The sequence below is a fragment of the Panulirus ornatus genome, chromosome 56, assembly GCF_036320965.1.
Source record: "Panulirus ornatus isolate Po-2019 chromosome 56, ASM3632096v1, whole genome shotgun sequence".
Classification (NCBI taxonomy): Eukaryota; Metazoa; Arthropoda; class Malacostraca; order Decapoda; family Palinuridae; genus Panulirus; species Panulirus ornatus.
In genome coordinates, this window is record NC_092279.1 from 32,318,944 (window position 1) to 32,337,154 (window position 18,211).

The 18,211-nt window shown below is 40.5% G+C and overlaps 1 protein-coding gene across 2 annotated transcripts in view; it reads left to right on the forward strand.

The window, feature by feature from the left end:
• Positions 1-18,211, forward strand: part of crb (cell polarity complex component crumbs) — a 642,968-nt gene that overhangs the window by 444,223 nt on the left and 180,534 nt on the right. For both annotated transcript variants that reach the window (XM_071694202.1, XM_071694201.1), the window contains exons 23-24: positions 12,936-13,057; positions 13,436-13,574. In XM_071694202.1, coding sequence (XP_071550303.1) covers positions 12,936-13,057; positions 13,436-13,574 — 261 coding nt within the window. The remainder of the gene's footprint in view (positions 1-12,935; positions 13,058-13,435; positions 13,575-18,211) is intronic.

Sequence of the window (18,211 nt, forward strand, 5' to 3'; positions counted from 1 at the left end):
CAAAAAGTGTTTCTTGAACTACCACCCAATTAGCCTTATGTCAGTGTTAGGTAAAGCAATGGAAAAAATAATACGAGATAGGATTGTGATGTTTCTAGAATGCAAAGCTATATTAGACTATCAACACGGTTTCCGCAATAGAAGATCCTGCCTGAAAAATTTGCTGGAATTTTGTGATGTTATTTTATCAGAATTGGGATGAAAAATTACTGTCTTATGTAGTATATTTAGATTTCCAAAAGGCCTTCGATAAAGTACCTCACAAGAGACCTTTACATAAACATAAGGACACAGAATCAGTGAAGAGCTCTGTACATGGATCAGAGACTGGCTTAACGGAAGAAAGCAGCATGTAGTATTAATCAGCAAAGCCTTAGATTGGCTAGACATAATGATTGGTGTGCCACAAGGGTTGGTCGTAGGCCCATTTCTTTTCATAATATACAGTAATGACCTAGAACTCTGTCTCATATCTAAGATCTCCAAATTTGCTGATGATACTAAACTAAGAGGTAGAGCTGTAAACAGAAGGGACTGTGAAATGACTCAGAGAGATCTTAACTTACTAGCAGAGTGGTCAGACAGTTAGTAAATGAAATTTAATGTAAACAGGTGTAAAGTTATGCACTTTGGAGACAAGAATATATGTTACAACTACACACTCTTTGGAATCTCTCTCAGTGAATTAGATTAAGAAAAGGACCTTGGAGTTGTCATTAGCAACAATCTAAAGTACATTAAACAGCATCAAGCAGCAAGTAAAAAAGGCAACCAAATGTTACATTTCATAGCCAGGAACATAGATTACAAGACACCAAAAACTATTCCCTTACTTTAGTATTCTCTAGTAAGACCACACCTTGAATATGCAGTCCAATTTTGGTCCCCAAACTGTAAAATACTTAGGAAAGATTACAGCAAGTACAAAGATGCATGACAGAATTGATCCCATCCCTTAGAAATCAGGGATGCTAAGAGGCTAAAACGATTGGATCTCTTCTCCCTTAAAAACGTAGACTTTGTGGCAACTTAATCCAAATGTTCAAAATTCAGAACAAGTTTGATAAAGTAAATCATGAACATCTTTTTGAAATACAAGAAAATATGTTTACCAGGACAAAAGGAATAAAATTCTCAGCTAAAAGATGTAAGAAAAGCTTCTTTTCCTATGTTATGAATGGAATATACCTGTGGTAGTTTAGCAAAGGAGGAAGGAGGAAAAAAGATTTGTGAGTGGGATGTTAAGAAGCTGATAGAGGAAAGCAAAGGAAGAGTAAATGAAGAAGTTAGAATAAAGTTGAGTGAAAAGTTTAGGGAAAATAAGAAATTGTGCTGGAAGCAAGTGAAAAAGGGAAGAGTTGGATGTAAGAGTGGAAATGTGAATGAGAAAAGTAAGGAAGGGAAATGCTGAATCAAAAGGTGGATGTGAAAGGAAGAGGGAAAAAGTATTTTGAAGAACTGATGAATGTGGGAGAAGGTGAGGCAGCAGGTATTACATGCCTGGGTATGGATGATGGAAAGAAAGGGATGTGAGAACAGTGACTTAAAGCAAGAAAGGAGGTAAAAAGGGTGATAACAATAAGGTCAAAGGTTGGAAGTGCACCAGGTGAGGATGGGATTATGACTGAAATGTTGAAGTGTGGAGGAGAAAGTGTGATAGAATGGATGCATCTGATATGTAATTTAGCATGAAAGCAGAAGGTTGTGCCTGAAGATTGGGATAAAGCAATTATGGTTGTTTTATTCAAAGGAAAAGGTGCTAAGGATGTATGTAGCAGTTAAAAGGGAATAAGTTCATTAAGGATACTAGGAAAAGTGTATGCAAGAGTATTGATTGATAGAATGATAGAAGTGACAGAATGCAGAATAAGTGAAAAACATGGTGGTTTTAGGAAAGGTTTTTGCAGAGAATGACTATGAAAAAGTATCAAGCAAAGGTTAAGAAGTCATATGCATCTTCTTATATGGATCTGAAGAAATCATATGACAGATTCAAGGGAAATGTTTTATGGGATGTGTTGAGGATATATGGGGTAGGGGAACAATTGTTGAATGATGTGAAAGCCTTCTACAGGGGAGCAAATGCATTTGTAAGAGTGGATGGAGAGTTGAGCAAAAGTTTCAGTATATATGTGGGTGTGAGGTAATGTTGTCAAATGTCACCATAACTTTTTAACATATATACAGATGGAGTGATAAAAGTGATGAAAGCAAGGCTAGGGAAAGGGGGTGTAGAGATGAAGTGCAGTGGTGAATTATGCTGGCTAGTAACAAGCCTGTTTGCAAATTATACTGCGTTGTTTACTGAGATTGAAAAGGAGTTGCAGAAGTTTGTAGATGCATTTTATGATGTGTGTAAGCATAGATGATTAAAGGTAAATGCAAGCATGAGAGAAGAAAGTGTACTAAACTGTGTTATTGATGTGGGAGAATTTAGATATATACCCCTGGGGTAGGAGAGAAAGAATTCTACCGCTGTATTTCTTGTGTGTCATAGAAGGCGACTAAAGGGGGCGGGAGCGTGTGACTGGAAACCCCACCTTCTTGTATTTCAGAGTATAGAAGAGGAAGTAGAAGGAACCAAGCAGAGAGTGCCCATCCTCCTGGAAGGTTCAGGCTAGGATGGCTGAATTTGTGTGAATGTAACCAAGATGAGAAGAGAGGAGAGACTGGTGGTATGTTTAAGGCGAGAGACAAGAATATTTTGACTCTGAGTGAAGAAAAGCTTAAGGGTAAAGGGGAAGAATGGTTTGGAAATGTCTAAGGGATAATGTCAGTGGTTGGTAAGAGGACAAGAGTTAAAGAAGGAGTAGCACTACTACTGGAGCAGGAGCCGTGGGAGTGTGTGATGAAGTGTAAGGAAATAAATTCTAGACTGATGAAGACAAAATTGAAAGCGGATGGCAAGGGAAGAGTGATTATTAGTGCTTATTCATGTAGCCATGAAATAAAAGCTCATGAGAGGTAAGTGTTTTGGGAGCAACTGGGGTGAGTGTGTCAGCAGGTTTGATATAAGAGACCAGATATTGGTGATGGTTGATTTGAATGCGAAGGTAAGTAGTATGGCAATTTTGGGTATAATTGGAGAGCATGGGATATTCAGTGCTATTAATGGAAATGGCGAGGAGCTTGTGGAATTGTGTGCTGAAAAAGGACTGGTGATTTGGAATACATGGTTTGAAAAGAGGGATATTCATAAGTATACATGCATGAGTAGGAGAGATGATCAATGGGCATTATTGGATTACATATTGATTGCTAGGTATGTAGAAGAGAGATTTTTAGATAAGAATGTGGTGAGAGGGGCAGCTGATGGGATATCTGATCACTGTCTTGTTGAGAAGAGGGTGACGTTTTGATGAGGTTTTCAAAAAAGGGGAAACAATGTCAGTAAGAATTAGTGATAGCGAATGAGCTTAAAAAAAAAAATTTGTGAAGAAATACCAAGAGAGATTGATAGGAGAATGGCAAAAGGTGAGAGTAGATGGCATGTGAAAGAGGCATGTGGCATACGAAAGGTGGGAGTTGGGCATATTAGAAAGGGCTATGAGAGTGGGATGAGTTAAAGTTGCTAATGAAAGAGAAAAGAGAGGCATTCAGTGGTACTTACAGGGAAGGAGGGCACATGATTGGAGGATGTTTAAAAGAAGACAGCAAGAGGTCAAGAGGAAAGTAAGATTTTTGGAAGGAGGTAGATACTGTGCGAAATACAACAGAATGAATAGGAACATCTCTGAAGAGGGCAAAAGGGGAATTGATAACATTTAGTGATGAAGTGAGGAGATGATGAGAATTTTGAATAACCATTAAATGTGTTTGATGATAGACTGGTAGATATAGGGTATTTGGGTCAGGGTGGTATGCAAAGTGAGAGTTGTGGAGGTTAGTTTTGTGAAGAGGTAAGAGATGGTGCACACCATGCATAAAATGAAAGATGGCAAGGCGGCTGGAGTGGATGGTATTGCAGTTGAATTTATTAAGGAGTGACTGTGTTGTTGATTGGTTGGTTCAGATATTCAGGTATGTGGAGATCATAGTGAGGTGCTTAAGGATTAGGGGAATTTGTATGTAGTGCCATTGTATAGGGCCAAGGGGGATAAAGGTGGGTGTTCAACCTACAGATGTATAAGTTTGTTGAGTATACTTTATAAGTTGCAAAGAAGGGTATTGATTAAGAGGGTGAAGGCATGTTAAGGGCATCAGTTTAGGGAGTAGCAGTATGTGTGGATCAGGTATATGCTTTAAAGAATGTGTGTAAGAAATACATAAAAAAGCAAATGGATTTGTATGTGGCTTTTATGGAACTGGAGAAAGCTTATGAAAGAGTTGATAGAGATGCTTTGTGGAAGGTCTTAAGGATTTACAGTGTAGGAGAAAAGCTGCTAGAGGCTTGTGTGAAAGTAGGAAGAGAGGAGAGTGAATGGTTCTAAGAGAAGGTTAGTCTGCGACTGGGGTGTGTAATGTAACCATGTTTGTTCAATTTGTTTATGGTGGTGTGGTGAGGGAGGAAAACACATGAGTCTTGGAGAGAGGGGCAAGTATGCAGTTTGTGGTGGATGAGAGGGCCTGAAAAGTGAGTCAGTTGCTGTTTGCTGATGATACAGCACATATTGCAAATTCAGGTGAGAGACTGCAGAAGTTTGTGACTGAGTTAGGAAGAGTGTGTGAAAGAAAAATTTTGAGAATGAATGTCGATAAAAACAAGGTGATTGGGTTTAGCAGGGTCGAGGGATAGGTTAGTTGGGATGTAAGTTTGAATGGAGAAAAATTGAAGGAATTGAAGTGTTTTTAATACCTGGAAGTAGATATGGCAGCGAATGGAAGCATAGAGTGTCATAGGGCAGGAGAGGGGGGGGCCTTGCCAGCTTTTATCTTCTGCAAAGCTTTTACTACCTCTTCTCTGTTTACCAAATCATTTTCTCTAACCCTCTCACTTTGCACACCACCTCGATCAAAACACCCTATATCTGCCACTCTATCATCAAACTTTTTCAAACCTTCAAAATACTCACTCTATCTTCTCACATCACCGCTACTTGTTATCACCTCCCCATTAGCCCACTTCACTGAAGTTCCCATTTGTTCCATTGTCTTACACAGTTTATTTACCTCCTTCCAAAACATCTTTTTTTTCTCTCCAAAATATAATGATGCTCTCTCACCCCAACTCTCATTTGCCCTCTTTTTCACCTCTTGCACCTTACTCTTGACCTCCTGCCTCTTTCTTTTATACATCTCCCACTCATTTGCATTATTTCCCTGCAAAAATTGTCCAAATGCCTCTCTCTTCTCTTTCACTAATAATCTTACTTCTTCATCCCACCACTCACTACCCTTTCTAATCTGCCCACCTCCCATGCTTCTCATGCCACAAGCATCTTTTGCACAAGCCATCACTGCTTCCCTAAATACATCCCATTCCTCCCCCACTCCCCTTACGTCCTTTGTTCTCACCTTTTTCCATTCTGTACTCAGTCTGTCCTGGTACTTCCTCACACAAGTCTCCCTCCTAAGCTCACTTACCCTCACCACTCTTTTCACCCCAACATTCTCTCTTCTTTTCTGAAAACCTCTACAAATCTTCACCTTCGCCTCCACAAGATAATGATCAGACATTCCTCCAGTTGCACCTCTCAGCACATTAACATCCAAAAGTCTCTCTTTCACGCACCTATCAATAACACGTAATCCAATAATACTCTATGGCCATCTCTCCTACTTACATACGTATATTTATGTATATCTCTCTTTTTAAACCAGATATTCCCAATCACCAGTCCTTTTTCCAGCACATGAATCTAAAAGCTCTTCACCATTTCCATTTACAACACTAAACACCCCATGTACACTAATTATTCCCTCAACTGCCACATTACTCACCTTTGCATTCAAATCACCCGTCACTATAACCCGGTCTCATGCATCAAAACTACTAACACACTCACTCAGCTGCTCCCAAAACACTTGCCTCTCATAATCTTTCTTCTCATGCCCAGGTGCATATGCACCAATAATCACCCATCATTCTCCATCCACTTTCAGTTTTACCCATATCAATCTAGAGTTTACTTTCTTACACTCTATCACATACTCCCACCACTCCTGTTTCAGGAGTAGTGCTACTCCTTCCCTTGCTCATGTCCTCTCACTAACCCCTGACTTTACTCCCAAAACATTCCCAAACCACTCTTCCCCTTTACCCTTGAGCTTCATTTCACTCAGAGCCAAAACATGCAGGTTCCTTTCCTCAAACATACTACCTATCTCTCCTTTTTCTCATCTTGGTTACATCCACACACATTTAGACACCCCAATCTGAGCCTTCGAGGAGGATGAGCACTCCCCGTGTGACTCCTTCTGTTTCCCCTTTTAGAATGTTAAAATACAAGGAGGGGAGGGTTTCCAGCCCCCCATTCCCATCCCCTTTAGTTGCCTTCTACAACACGTGAGGAAAGCGTGGGAAGTATTCTTTCTCCCCTATCCCCAGGTTTTTTTTTTTTTTTTTTTTTTTTTACTTTGTCGCTGTCTCCCGCGTTTGCGAGGTAGCGCAAGGAAACAGACGAAAAAAATGGCCCAACCCCCCCCATACACATGTATATACATACGTCCACACACGCAAATATACATACCTACACAGCTTTCCATGGTTTACCCCAGACGCTTCACATGCCTTGCTTCAATCCACTGACAGCACGTCAACCCCGGTATACCACATCGCTCCAATTCACTCTATTCCTTGCCCTCCTTTCACCCTCCTGCATGTTCAGGCCCCGATCACACAAAATCTTTTTCACTCCATCTTTCCACCTCCAATTTGGTCTCCCTCTTCTCCTTGTTCCCTCCACCTCCAACACATATATCCTCTTGGTCAATCTTTCCTCACTCATCCTCTCCATGTGCCCAAACCACTTCAAAACACCCTCTTCTGCTCTCTCAACCACGCTCTTTTTATTTCCACACATCTCTCTTACCCTTACGTTACTCACTCGATCAAACCACCTCACACCACACATTGTCCTCAAACATCTCATTTCCAGCACATCCATCCTCCTGCGCACAACTCTATCCATAGCCCACGCCTCGCAACCATACAACATTGTTGGAACCACTATTCCTTCAAACATACCCATTTTTGCTTTCCGAGATAATGTTCTCGACTTCCACACATTCTTCAAGGCCCCCAGGATTTTCGCCCCCTCCCCCACCCTATGATCCACTTCCGCTTCCATGGTTCCATCCGCTGCCAGATCCACTCCCAGATATCTAAAACACCTCACTTCCTCCAGTTTTTCTCCATTCAAACTCACCTCCCAATTGACTTGACCCTCAACCCTACTGTACCTAATAGCCTTGCTCTTATTCACATTTACTCTTAACGTTCTTCTTCCACACACTTTTCCAAACTCAGTCACCAGCTTCTGCAGTTTCTCACATGAATCAGCCACCAGCGCTGTATCATCAGCGAACAACAACTGACTCACTTCCCAAGCTCTCTCATCCCCAACAGACTTCATACTTGCCCCTCTTTCCAAAACTCTTGCATTTACCTCCCTAACAACCCCATCCATAAACAAATTAAACTACCATGGAGACATCACACACCCCTGCCGCAAACCTACATTCACTGAGAACCAATCACTTTCCTCTCTTCCTACACGTACACATGCCTTACATCCTCGATAAAAACTTTTCACTGCTTCTAACAACTTTCCTCCCACACCATATATTCTTAATACCTTCCACAGAGCATCTCTATCAACTCTATCATATGCCTTCTCCAGATCCATAAATGCTACATACAAATCCATTTGCTTTTCTAAGTATTTCTCACATACATTCTTCAAAGCAAACACCTGATCCACACATCCTCTACCACTTCTGAAACCACACTGCTCTTCCCCAATCTGATGCTCTGTACATGCCTTCACCCTCTCAATCAATACCCTCCCATATAATTTACCAGGAATACTCAACAAACTTATACCTCTGTAATTTGAGCACTCACTCTTATCCCCTTTGCCTTTGTACAATGGCACTATGCACGCATTCCGCCAATCCTCAGGCACCTCACCATGAGTCATACATACATTAAATAACCTTACCAACCAGTCAACAATACAGTCACCCCCTTTTTTGATAAATTCCACTGCAATACCAATATATATATATATATATATATATATATATATATATATATATATATATATATATATATATATATATATATATATATTCTTTATTTTGCTTTGCTGCTGTCTCCCACATTAGCAAGGTAGTGCGAGGAAATAGATGAAAGAATGGCCCAACCCACCCACATGCACATGTATATACATACACGTTCACACACGCAAATATACATGCCTATACATCTCAATGTATACATATATATATACACACACAGACATATACATATATGCACATGTACATAATTCATACTGTCTGCCTTTATTCATTCCCATCGCCACCTCGCCACACATGAAATAACAACCCCCTCCCCCTCATATGTGCGAGGTAGTGCTAGTAAAAGACAACAAAGGCCACTTTCGTTCACACTCAGTCTCTAGCTGTCATGTAATAATGCACTGAAACCACAGCTCCCTTTCCACATCCAGGCCCCACAGAACTTTCTATGGTTTACCCCAGACGCTTCACATGCCCTGGTTCAATCCATTGACAGCACGTCGACCCCGTTATACCACATAGTTCCAATTCACTTTATTCTTGGCATGCCTTTCACCTTACTGCATGTTCAGGCCCCAATCTCTCAAAGTCTTTTTCACTCCATCTTTCCGCCTCCAATTTGGTCTCCCACTTCTCGTTCCCTCCACCTCTGACACATATATCCTCTTGGTCAATCTTTCCTCACTCATTCTCTCCATGTGACCAAACCATCTCAAAACACCCTCTTCTGCTCTCTCAACCACACTCTTTTTATTACCACACATCTCTCTTGCCCTACTATTACTTACTCGATCAAATCACCTCACACCACATATTGTCCTCAACCATCTCATTTCCAGCACATCCACCCTCCTTAGCACAACTCTATCTATAGTCCACGCCTCACAACTATGTAACATCGATGGAACTACTATTCCTTCAAACATACCCATTTTTGCTTTCCAAGATAACGTTCTTGACTTCCACACATTTTACAACGCTCCCAGAACTTTCGCCCCCTCCCCTACCCTATGATGCACTTCCGCTTCTAAATCCACTCCCAGATATCTAAAACACTTCACATCCTCCAGTTTTTCTCCATTCAAACTTACCTCTCAGTTAACTTGTCCCTCAACCCTACTGTACCTAATAACCTTGCTCTTATTCACATTTACTCTCAGCTTTCTTCTTTCACACACTTTACCAAACTCAGTCACCAGCTTCTGGAGTTTCTCACCCAAATCAGCCACCAGCACTGTATCATCAGCGAACAACAACTGACTCACCTCCCAAGCTCTCTCATCCACAACAGACTGCATACTTACCCCTCTTTCCAAAACTCTTGCATGGACCTCCCTAGCAACCCCATCCATAAACAATATTAACAACCATGGAGACATCAAACACCTCTGCAGCAAACCAACATTTACTGAGAACCAATCACTTTCCTCTCTTCCTACATGTACACATGCCTTACATCCTTGATAAAAACTCTTCACTGCTTCTAACAACTTGCCTCCCACACCATATATTCTTAATACCTTCCACAGAGCATCTCTATCAACTCTATCATATGCCTTCTCCAGATCCATAAATGCTACATACAAATCCATTTGCTTTTCTAAGTATTTCTCATATACATTCTTCAAAGCAAACACCTGATCCACACATCCTCTACCACTTTGGAAACACACTTCTCTTCCCCAATCTGATGCTCTGTACATGCCTTCACCCTCTCAATCAATACCCTCCCATATAATTTCCCAGGAATACTCAACAAACTTATACCTCTGTAATTTGAGCACTCACTTTTATCCCCTTTGCCTTTGTATAGTGGCACTATGCAAGCATTCCGCCAATCCTCAGGCACCTCACCATGAGTAATACATACATTAAGTAACCTCACCAACCAGTCAACAATACAGTCACCCCTTTTTTTAATAAATTCCACTGCAACACCCTCCAAACCCGCTGCCTTGCCGGGTTTCATCTTCTGCAAAGCTTTTACTACCTCTTCTCTGATTACCAAATCATTTTCCCTAACCCTCTCACTTTGCACACCACCTCGGCCAAAACACCCTATATCTGCCACTCTATCTATCATCAAATACATTATACTTTGTCGCTGTCTCCTGTTTTAGCGAGGTAGCGCAAGGAGACAGACAAAAGAATTGCCCAACCCACCTACATGCACATATATATGCATACACATCCTCACGCACACATTTACATACCTATACATTTGAACATATAAATATATATACATACACAGACATATACATATATATATACACTTGCTGCCTTTATTAATTCCCGTTGCCACCCCGCCACACATGAAATTCCACCCCCTCCCCCTGTGCGTGCACAAGGTAGCGCTAGGAAAAGACAACAAAGGCCAAATTTGTTCACACTCAGTCTCTAGCTGTCATGTCTAATGCACAGAAACCACAGCTCCCTTTCCACATCTAGGCCCCACAGAACTTTCCATGGCTTACCCTGGATGCTTCACAAGCCCTGATTCAATCCATTGATAGCATATCAGTGCCGGTATACTATATCGTTCCAATTCACTCAGTTCCTTGTACGCCTTTTACCCTCCAGTATGTTCAGGCCCTGATCGCTCAAAATCTTTTTCACTCCATCCTTCTACCTTCAATTTGGTCTCCCACTTCTCATCGTTCCCTCCACCTCTAACACATATATCATCTTTGTCAATCTTTCCTTGCTCATTCTTTTCATGTGACCAAACTATTTCAATACACCCTCTTCCGCTCTCAACCACACTTTTTTTATTGCCACACATCTCTCTTACCCTTTCATTACTTACTCTTTTAAACCACCTCACACCACATATTGTTCTCAAACATCTCATTTCCAACACATCCACCCTCCTCCTGACAACCCTATCTATAGCCCACACTTCGCAACCATATAACATTGTTGGAACCACTATTCCTTCAAACATACCCATTTTCGCTCTCTGAGATAACATTCTTGTCTTCCACACATTCTTCAACATTCCCAGAACCTTTGCCCCCTCCCCCACTCTGTAACTCACTTCTGCTTCCATGGATCCATCCGCTGCCAAATCCACTCCCAGATATTTAAAACACTTCACTTCCTCCAGTTTTTCTCCATTCAAACTTACCTCCTAATATACTTGTCCCTCAACCCTACTGAACCTAACAACCTTGCTCTTATTCACATTTACTTTCAGCTTTCTTCTTTCACACACTTTACCAAACTCAGTCACCAGCTTTTGCAGTTTCTCACTCAAATCAGCCACCAGTGCTGTATCATCAGCAAACAACTGACTCACTTCCCAAGCCCTCTCATCCACAACATAGCGCATACTTGCCCCTCTCTCCAAAACTCTTGCATTCACCTCCCTGACAACTTCATCCATAAACAAATTAAACAACCATGGTGACCTCATGCACCCCTGCCACAAACTGACATTCACTGGGAACCAATCACTTTCCTATTTTTCTACCTGTACCCTGTAGCTGTCATGTGTAATGCACCGAGACCACACCTCCCTTTCCACATCCAGGCCCTACAGACCTTTCCATGGTTTACCCCTGACGCTTCACATGCCCTGGTTCAATCCATTGACAGCACCTTGACCCTGGTATACCACATTGTTCCAATTCACTCTATTCCTTGCCCATCTTACACGCTCTTGTATGTTCAGACCCCGATTGCTCATAACCTTTTTCACTCCATCCTTCCACCTCCGATTTGGTCTCCCGCTTCTCCTTCTTCCCTCCACCTCTGACACGTATATCCTTTTTGTCAATCTTTCCTCACTCATTCTTTCTATGTGTCTAAACTATTTCAAAACACCCTTTTCTGCTCTCTCAACCACACTCTTTTTATTACCACACATCTCTCTTACCCTTCCATTACTTACTCGATCAAACCACCTCACACCACATATTGTCCTCAAACATTTCATTTCCAACACATCCACCCTCCTCTGCACGACCCTATCTATAGCCCATTCCTGGCAACCATATAACATTGTTGGAACCATTATTCCTACTATGCTTTGAAACCCAGTCTTTCCTTTAATGTCACCTGAAAATCCAAGCCCCAATTAGGTTTCTCTGTACATTTATCCATTTCCTCCATGGCCTACTTCTCTTTCATATACCTTTTACCATACTTCAGTATACCTTCTTGACTAATCAGTCATCTGTTATGCGTTCTTAGAGGCCAAATCATATGAGAAGACTTACCTTATTTCCTTTGTAGTGACTTTTGCTCAACACATACCCTGTAACATCTTATCCTATTTGTCCTCCTGTTTTCAGTTACACTACACAAATTATTTATATCAGCTGCCCTTATTTTCTTTACTATCTTGATCTACATACACTTTGGTTTTACATCCATACATTAGGATAAGTTCTCCTTTGTGCAAGCTTCTTGCATGCTCTACACTCAATTATTGTGTTCAACAGAACTTTAAATGCACTTCCAGTTTGTATCACATTAATATCACTACTTAGCTTCACTTTCAAACTTTAAGCTAATCCACAACTTTAAACTCTTCACCATGAAATGTGATCTTAAAATCTGACCTCCCTTCCTGGTCAGGTATTATCATTGTACTTTTATTTGCATTGACTTAAAGCATCCTCCTTGTGCACACATCATCAGGCCAGTTACATTTAAACATGGCAAAAATTTCATGTTGCTGCTGAGGAGTTCATGCATTCTCTGTAAGACAGTATTTTTTAGATGAACTATAAATAGCTTTGTTTTTACAGGTGGTGCAACACCAACACTCAAAATATTATCTAAGGGAGCCCCATTTTTCACGGGTTGCATGGAAGATGTTATGGTGGATGGCACAGTCTTAATTCCAAGTAGAGTACCAGAGCCCATGAGAGTAAGTTTTACAGTGATTTCAAAATCTTTCAGTATAAATGTTTTTCATCTTTATTGTATGGACAATTGACAACATTATATTTAAGGTCAGATGTGATTTGTTATATTTTTTTCATGTTAGAGTACTCATTTTTCAAACCATCCGGGTGTGTCATGTAACAGCTTCTCTAGGCTTTATGCAGCAGTCACTTAATGTTAAGGATGAATAGTACTGTGTGACAAGCTTTTATCTTTGCTAAGGTATTTTTTATGAAGATCATGTTTACACATTTTATTGACTTTATTCAGATAAACATTTTGAAATTACAGATTGAATTCTGATGTATTCAGAAATCACCAGAATGCCACCTACATTTAAAGATTTTTGCATTGTCTCTAGGTCTTAGTTGAGGAAGGGTGTCCACGTGTAGAACAGTGTAACCCTAACCCATGCCTGAATGATGGCAAATGTGTTGACCTGTGGACCAATTACCAATGCAATTGTGAAAGGCCATATCTTGGGGATACCTGCCAAATGAGTGAGTATTTTTCTAAGATTTATAGCCTGTCCATTATGCATTTTGCCATTCTTCCTTTTCATCAGAGACCCTTCTCAGAGTACTGAATTGCTCATGTATCAGTTAGTGATGTATTATGCTCCATCCATTCTTTGGGGTATAAACAATGTTTATCCATATGAGGCCGCCAGGGAAAAACCTTGGAAAGCTCTGTTGAACCTGTTTGTGGATTGGGGGCTGTGGTTTTGGTGCATTACACATGACAGCTAGAAAATAGATGTGAGCAAGTGAGCCATTCCTTCATCTCTTTCTGGCACTACCTCGCTAATGCGGGAAATGACAAACAGTGTGAAAAAGTTTTCAAAAATTTTGAGCATTAAAAAGGCAAGGCAAAGTATCAAAGACTTAAGCTCAAATGTTGAGTTTAGCACCTTTAAGAAAGGTACATTTGTGTTAAAAGTAACTTCAATGGGTAAACCATTAGGGGAAGCAGATTTATCATGCAGTCAGTAACACATAGAGATTTACTGTGTAATGTCATCCTCCAACTTGTTTCGTGAGTACTCTGTCCATAATTTTGAAAAATTACTTTATGTTATCATGTTTTCAAGGTACATTGTCTTGATTTTATATGTGGAATTATCATTTATCTGGAGCACCAGTTAATATGCTTTGTGTGCATGTTTGTGTCTTTGTACTGTGCATCATTTGAGAATAACTTTCAGCTTTTTAACTTAGACCAGAATATAGGATGATGGGTTGTCTTTATACAGTTCATGCTCTGAGGTCACCACAATACTCATTCTTTGGACTGTAATTTGTATTAAGGACTTTTTTTTTTTTTTTTTTAGTGATTTGATGAAAAGACCACTGCATTTATAGTCAGTGTTGCAAGCATGAAGATGGATGCTTGGTTTTCGTTATGGTACAGAGAATTAGTGTTATGACATGGACAGATTTAGCGAGATACTTGATCTAGATGAAGTTAGCGTTCTCTTACTCTTGAAGCTGCTATTCATGTTTTGGAAAGTGTGAATAATGCTAAGTTTTATGTGCTTTATATGAGTTTATGTTTAATAATGTTATTTGAATACCTTTATGATACCATGATACTCAACTGTTATGGATATAAATTAATGATTTTTATTTTATTCTTCCGTTCCTGCATGGATAACAAAATATGCTATAGGTGGTATACAAGTACTGCACATGTACATGCATCATGGCTTTTAGCACTTTTTCAGTTATCTTTAGTTGGCATTTTATTTGTTTTGCAGGAAGGCATGACAATGGGAAAAGAATTAAAGAATTTTTCATACCAAATATGGTCACTCATACCTTCTGTTAGGTTTAGACAAGACCTCCTATACAGCAATTTTGGCCAGATAGTTGTAAGTTCACTTGTAGTAATAGATATTCCTCGTTTACATTTGCAGTGCATATTCTTTATTTGGGGTTATACAAATTTTTCTTAATCTCGACACATTAGCCAATCATTGTGTAAGGCATTGAGGGAGATTATATGCCCAGATTAAAGAAAGGATTTCTCTCAGGCTGTTTTCACTTCTATTCCATATTATTGTGTATTGGAACTATCCAACGTATTTGACTTTTGAAGCCCATTGTTATCTATACCATAAAGCCCAGGTTAACCAAACTTCAGCTATTATTAGTTGATTTAAGTAGACCCTGAGAAAATCATTGAAAGATTACATAATGTATTGTATATGAACTGAACTCTCAGTACTTGCCTGCCTCTGCCTGTCTCTTGCTATGTGAGCTTCATCCTTATTTATATTTATTTATTCATTATACTTTGTCGCTGTCTCCCGCGTTAGCGAGGTAGTGCAAGGAAACAGACGAAAGAATGGCCCAACCCACCCACATACACATGTATATACATACACGTCCACACACGCATATATACATACCTATACATCTCAATGTATACAGATATATATACACACACAGACATATTCATATATACACATGTACATAATTCATCCTGTCTGCCCTTATTCATTCCCATCGCCACCCCGCCACACATGAAATAACAACCCCCTCCTCCCACATGTGCATGAAGTAGCGTTAGGAAAAGACAACAAAGGCCACATTCGTTCACACTCAGTCTCTAGCAGTCATGTATAATGAACCGAAACCACAACTCCCTTTCCACATCCAGGCCCCGCAGAACTTTCCATGGTTTACCCCAGACGCTTCACATGCCCTGGTTCAGTCCATTGACAGCACGTCGACCCCGGTGTACCACATCGTTCCAATTCACTCTATTACTTGCACGCCTTTCACCCTCCTGCATGTTCAGGCCCCGATCACTCAAAATCTTTTTCACTCCATCTTTCCACCTCCAATTTGGCCTCCCGCTTCTCCTTGTTCCCTCCACCTCTGACACATATATCCTCTTTGTCAATCTTTCCTCACTCATTCTCTCCACGTGACCAAACCATTTCAAAACATCCTCTTCTGCTCTCTCAACCACACTCTTTTTATTACCACACATCTCTCTTACCCTTTCATTACTTACTCGATCAAACCATCTCACACCACATATTGTCCTCAAACATCTCATTTCCAGCACATCCACCATCCGCCGCACAATCTATCTATAGCCCACGCCTCACAATCATATAACATTGTTGGAACCACTATTCCTTCAAACATACCCATTTTTGCTTTCCAAGATAACGTTTTGACTTCCACACATTTTTCAACGCTCCCAGAACTTTTGCCCCCTCCCCCACCCTATGATTCACTTCTGCTTCCATGGTTCCATCTGCTGCCAAATCCACTGCCAAATATCGAAAACACTTCACTTCCTCCAGCTTTTCTCCATTCAAACTTACCTCCCAATTGACTTGCTCCTCAAGCGTACTGTACCTATTAACCTTGCTCTTTTCTCATTTACTCTCAGCTTTCTTCTTTCACACACTTTACCAAACTCAGTCACCAGCTTCTGCAGTTTCTCACCTGAATCAGCCACAACAGACTGCATACTTGCCCCTCTTTTCAAAACTCTTGCATTCACCTCCCTAACAACCCCATCCATAAACAAATTAAACAACCATGGAGACATCATGCACCCCTGCCACAAACCAATATTCACTGAGAACGAATCACTTTCCTCTCTTCCTACAAGTACACATGCCTTACATCCTCGATAAAAACTTTTCACTGCTTCTAACAACTTGCCTCCCACACCATATATTCTCAATACCTTCCACAGAGCATCTCTATCAACTCTATCATATGCCCTCTCCAGATCCATAAATGCTACATACAAATCCATTTGCTTTTCTAAATATTTCTCACATACATTTTTTTTAAAGCATATACCTGATCCACACATCCTCTATCACTTCTGAAACCACACTGCTCTTCCCCAATCTGATGCTCTCTACATGCCTTCATCCTCTCAATCAATACCCTCCCATATAATTTCCCAGGAATAATCAACAAACTTGTACTTCTGTAATTTGAGCACTCACTCTTATCCCCTTTGCCTTTGTACAATGGCACTATGCAAGCATTCCGCCAATCCTCAGGCATCTCACCATGAGTCATACATACATTAAATAACCTTACCAACCATTCAACAATACAGTCACCCCCTTTTTTAATAAATTCCACTGCAATACCATCCAGACCCGCTGCCTTGCCGGCTTTCATCTTCCGCAAAGCTTTTACTACCTCTTCTCTGTTTACCAAACCATTCTCCTTAACCCTCTCACTTTGCACACCTCTTCGACCAAAACACCCTATATCTGCCACTCTATCATCAAACACATTCAACAAACCTTCAAAATACTCACTCCATCTCCTTTTCACATCACCACTACTTGTCATCACCTCCCCATTAGCCCCCTTCACTGATGTTCCTATTTGTTCCCATGTCTTATGCACTTTATTTACCTCCTTCCAAAACATCTTTTTATTCTCCCTAAAATTTAATGATACTTTCTCACCCCAACTCTCATTTGCCCTCTTTTTCACCTCTTGCACCCTTCTCTTGACCTCCTGCCTCTTTCTTGTATACTTTTATAGGAAAGTGATTGGTTCTCAGTGAATGTTGGTTTGCGGCAGAGGTGCATGATGTCTCCATGGTTGTCTAATTTGTTTATGGATGGGATTGTTAGGGAGGTGAATGCAAGAGTTTTGGAAAGAGGGGCAAGTATGCAGTCTGTTGTGGATGAGAGAGCTTGGGAAGTGAGTCAGTTGTTGTTCACTGATGATACAGCACTGGTGGCTGATTCGTGTGAGAAACTGCAGAAGCTGGTGACTGAGTTTGGTAAAGTGTGTGAAAGAAGAAAGCTGAGAGTAAATGTGAATAAGAGCAAGGTTATTAGGTACAGTAGGGTTGAGGGACAAGTCAATTGGGAGATAAGTTTGAATGGAGAAAAACAGGAGGAAGTGAAGTGTTTTAAATATATGGGAGTGGATTTGGCAGCAGATGGAACCATGGAAGTGGAAGTGAATCATAGGGTGGGGGAGGGGGCAAAAGTTCTGGGAGCGTTGAAAAATGTGTGGAAGTCGAGAACATTATCTTGGAAAGCAAAAATGGGTATGTTTGAAGGAATAGTGGTTCCAACAATGTTATGTGGTTGCGAGGCATGGGCTATAGATATATTTGTGCAGAGGAGGGT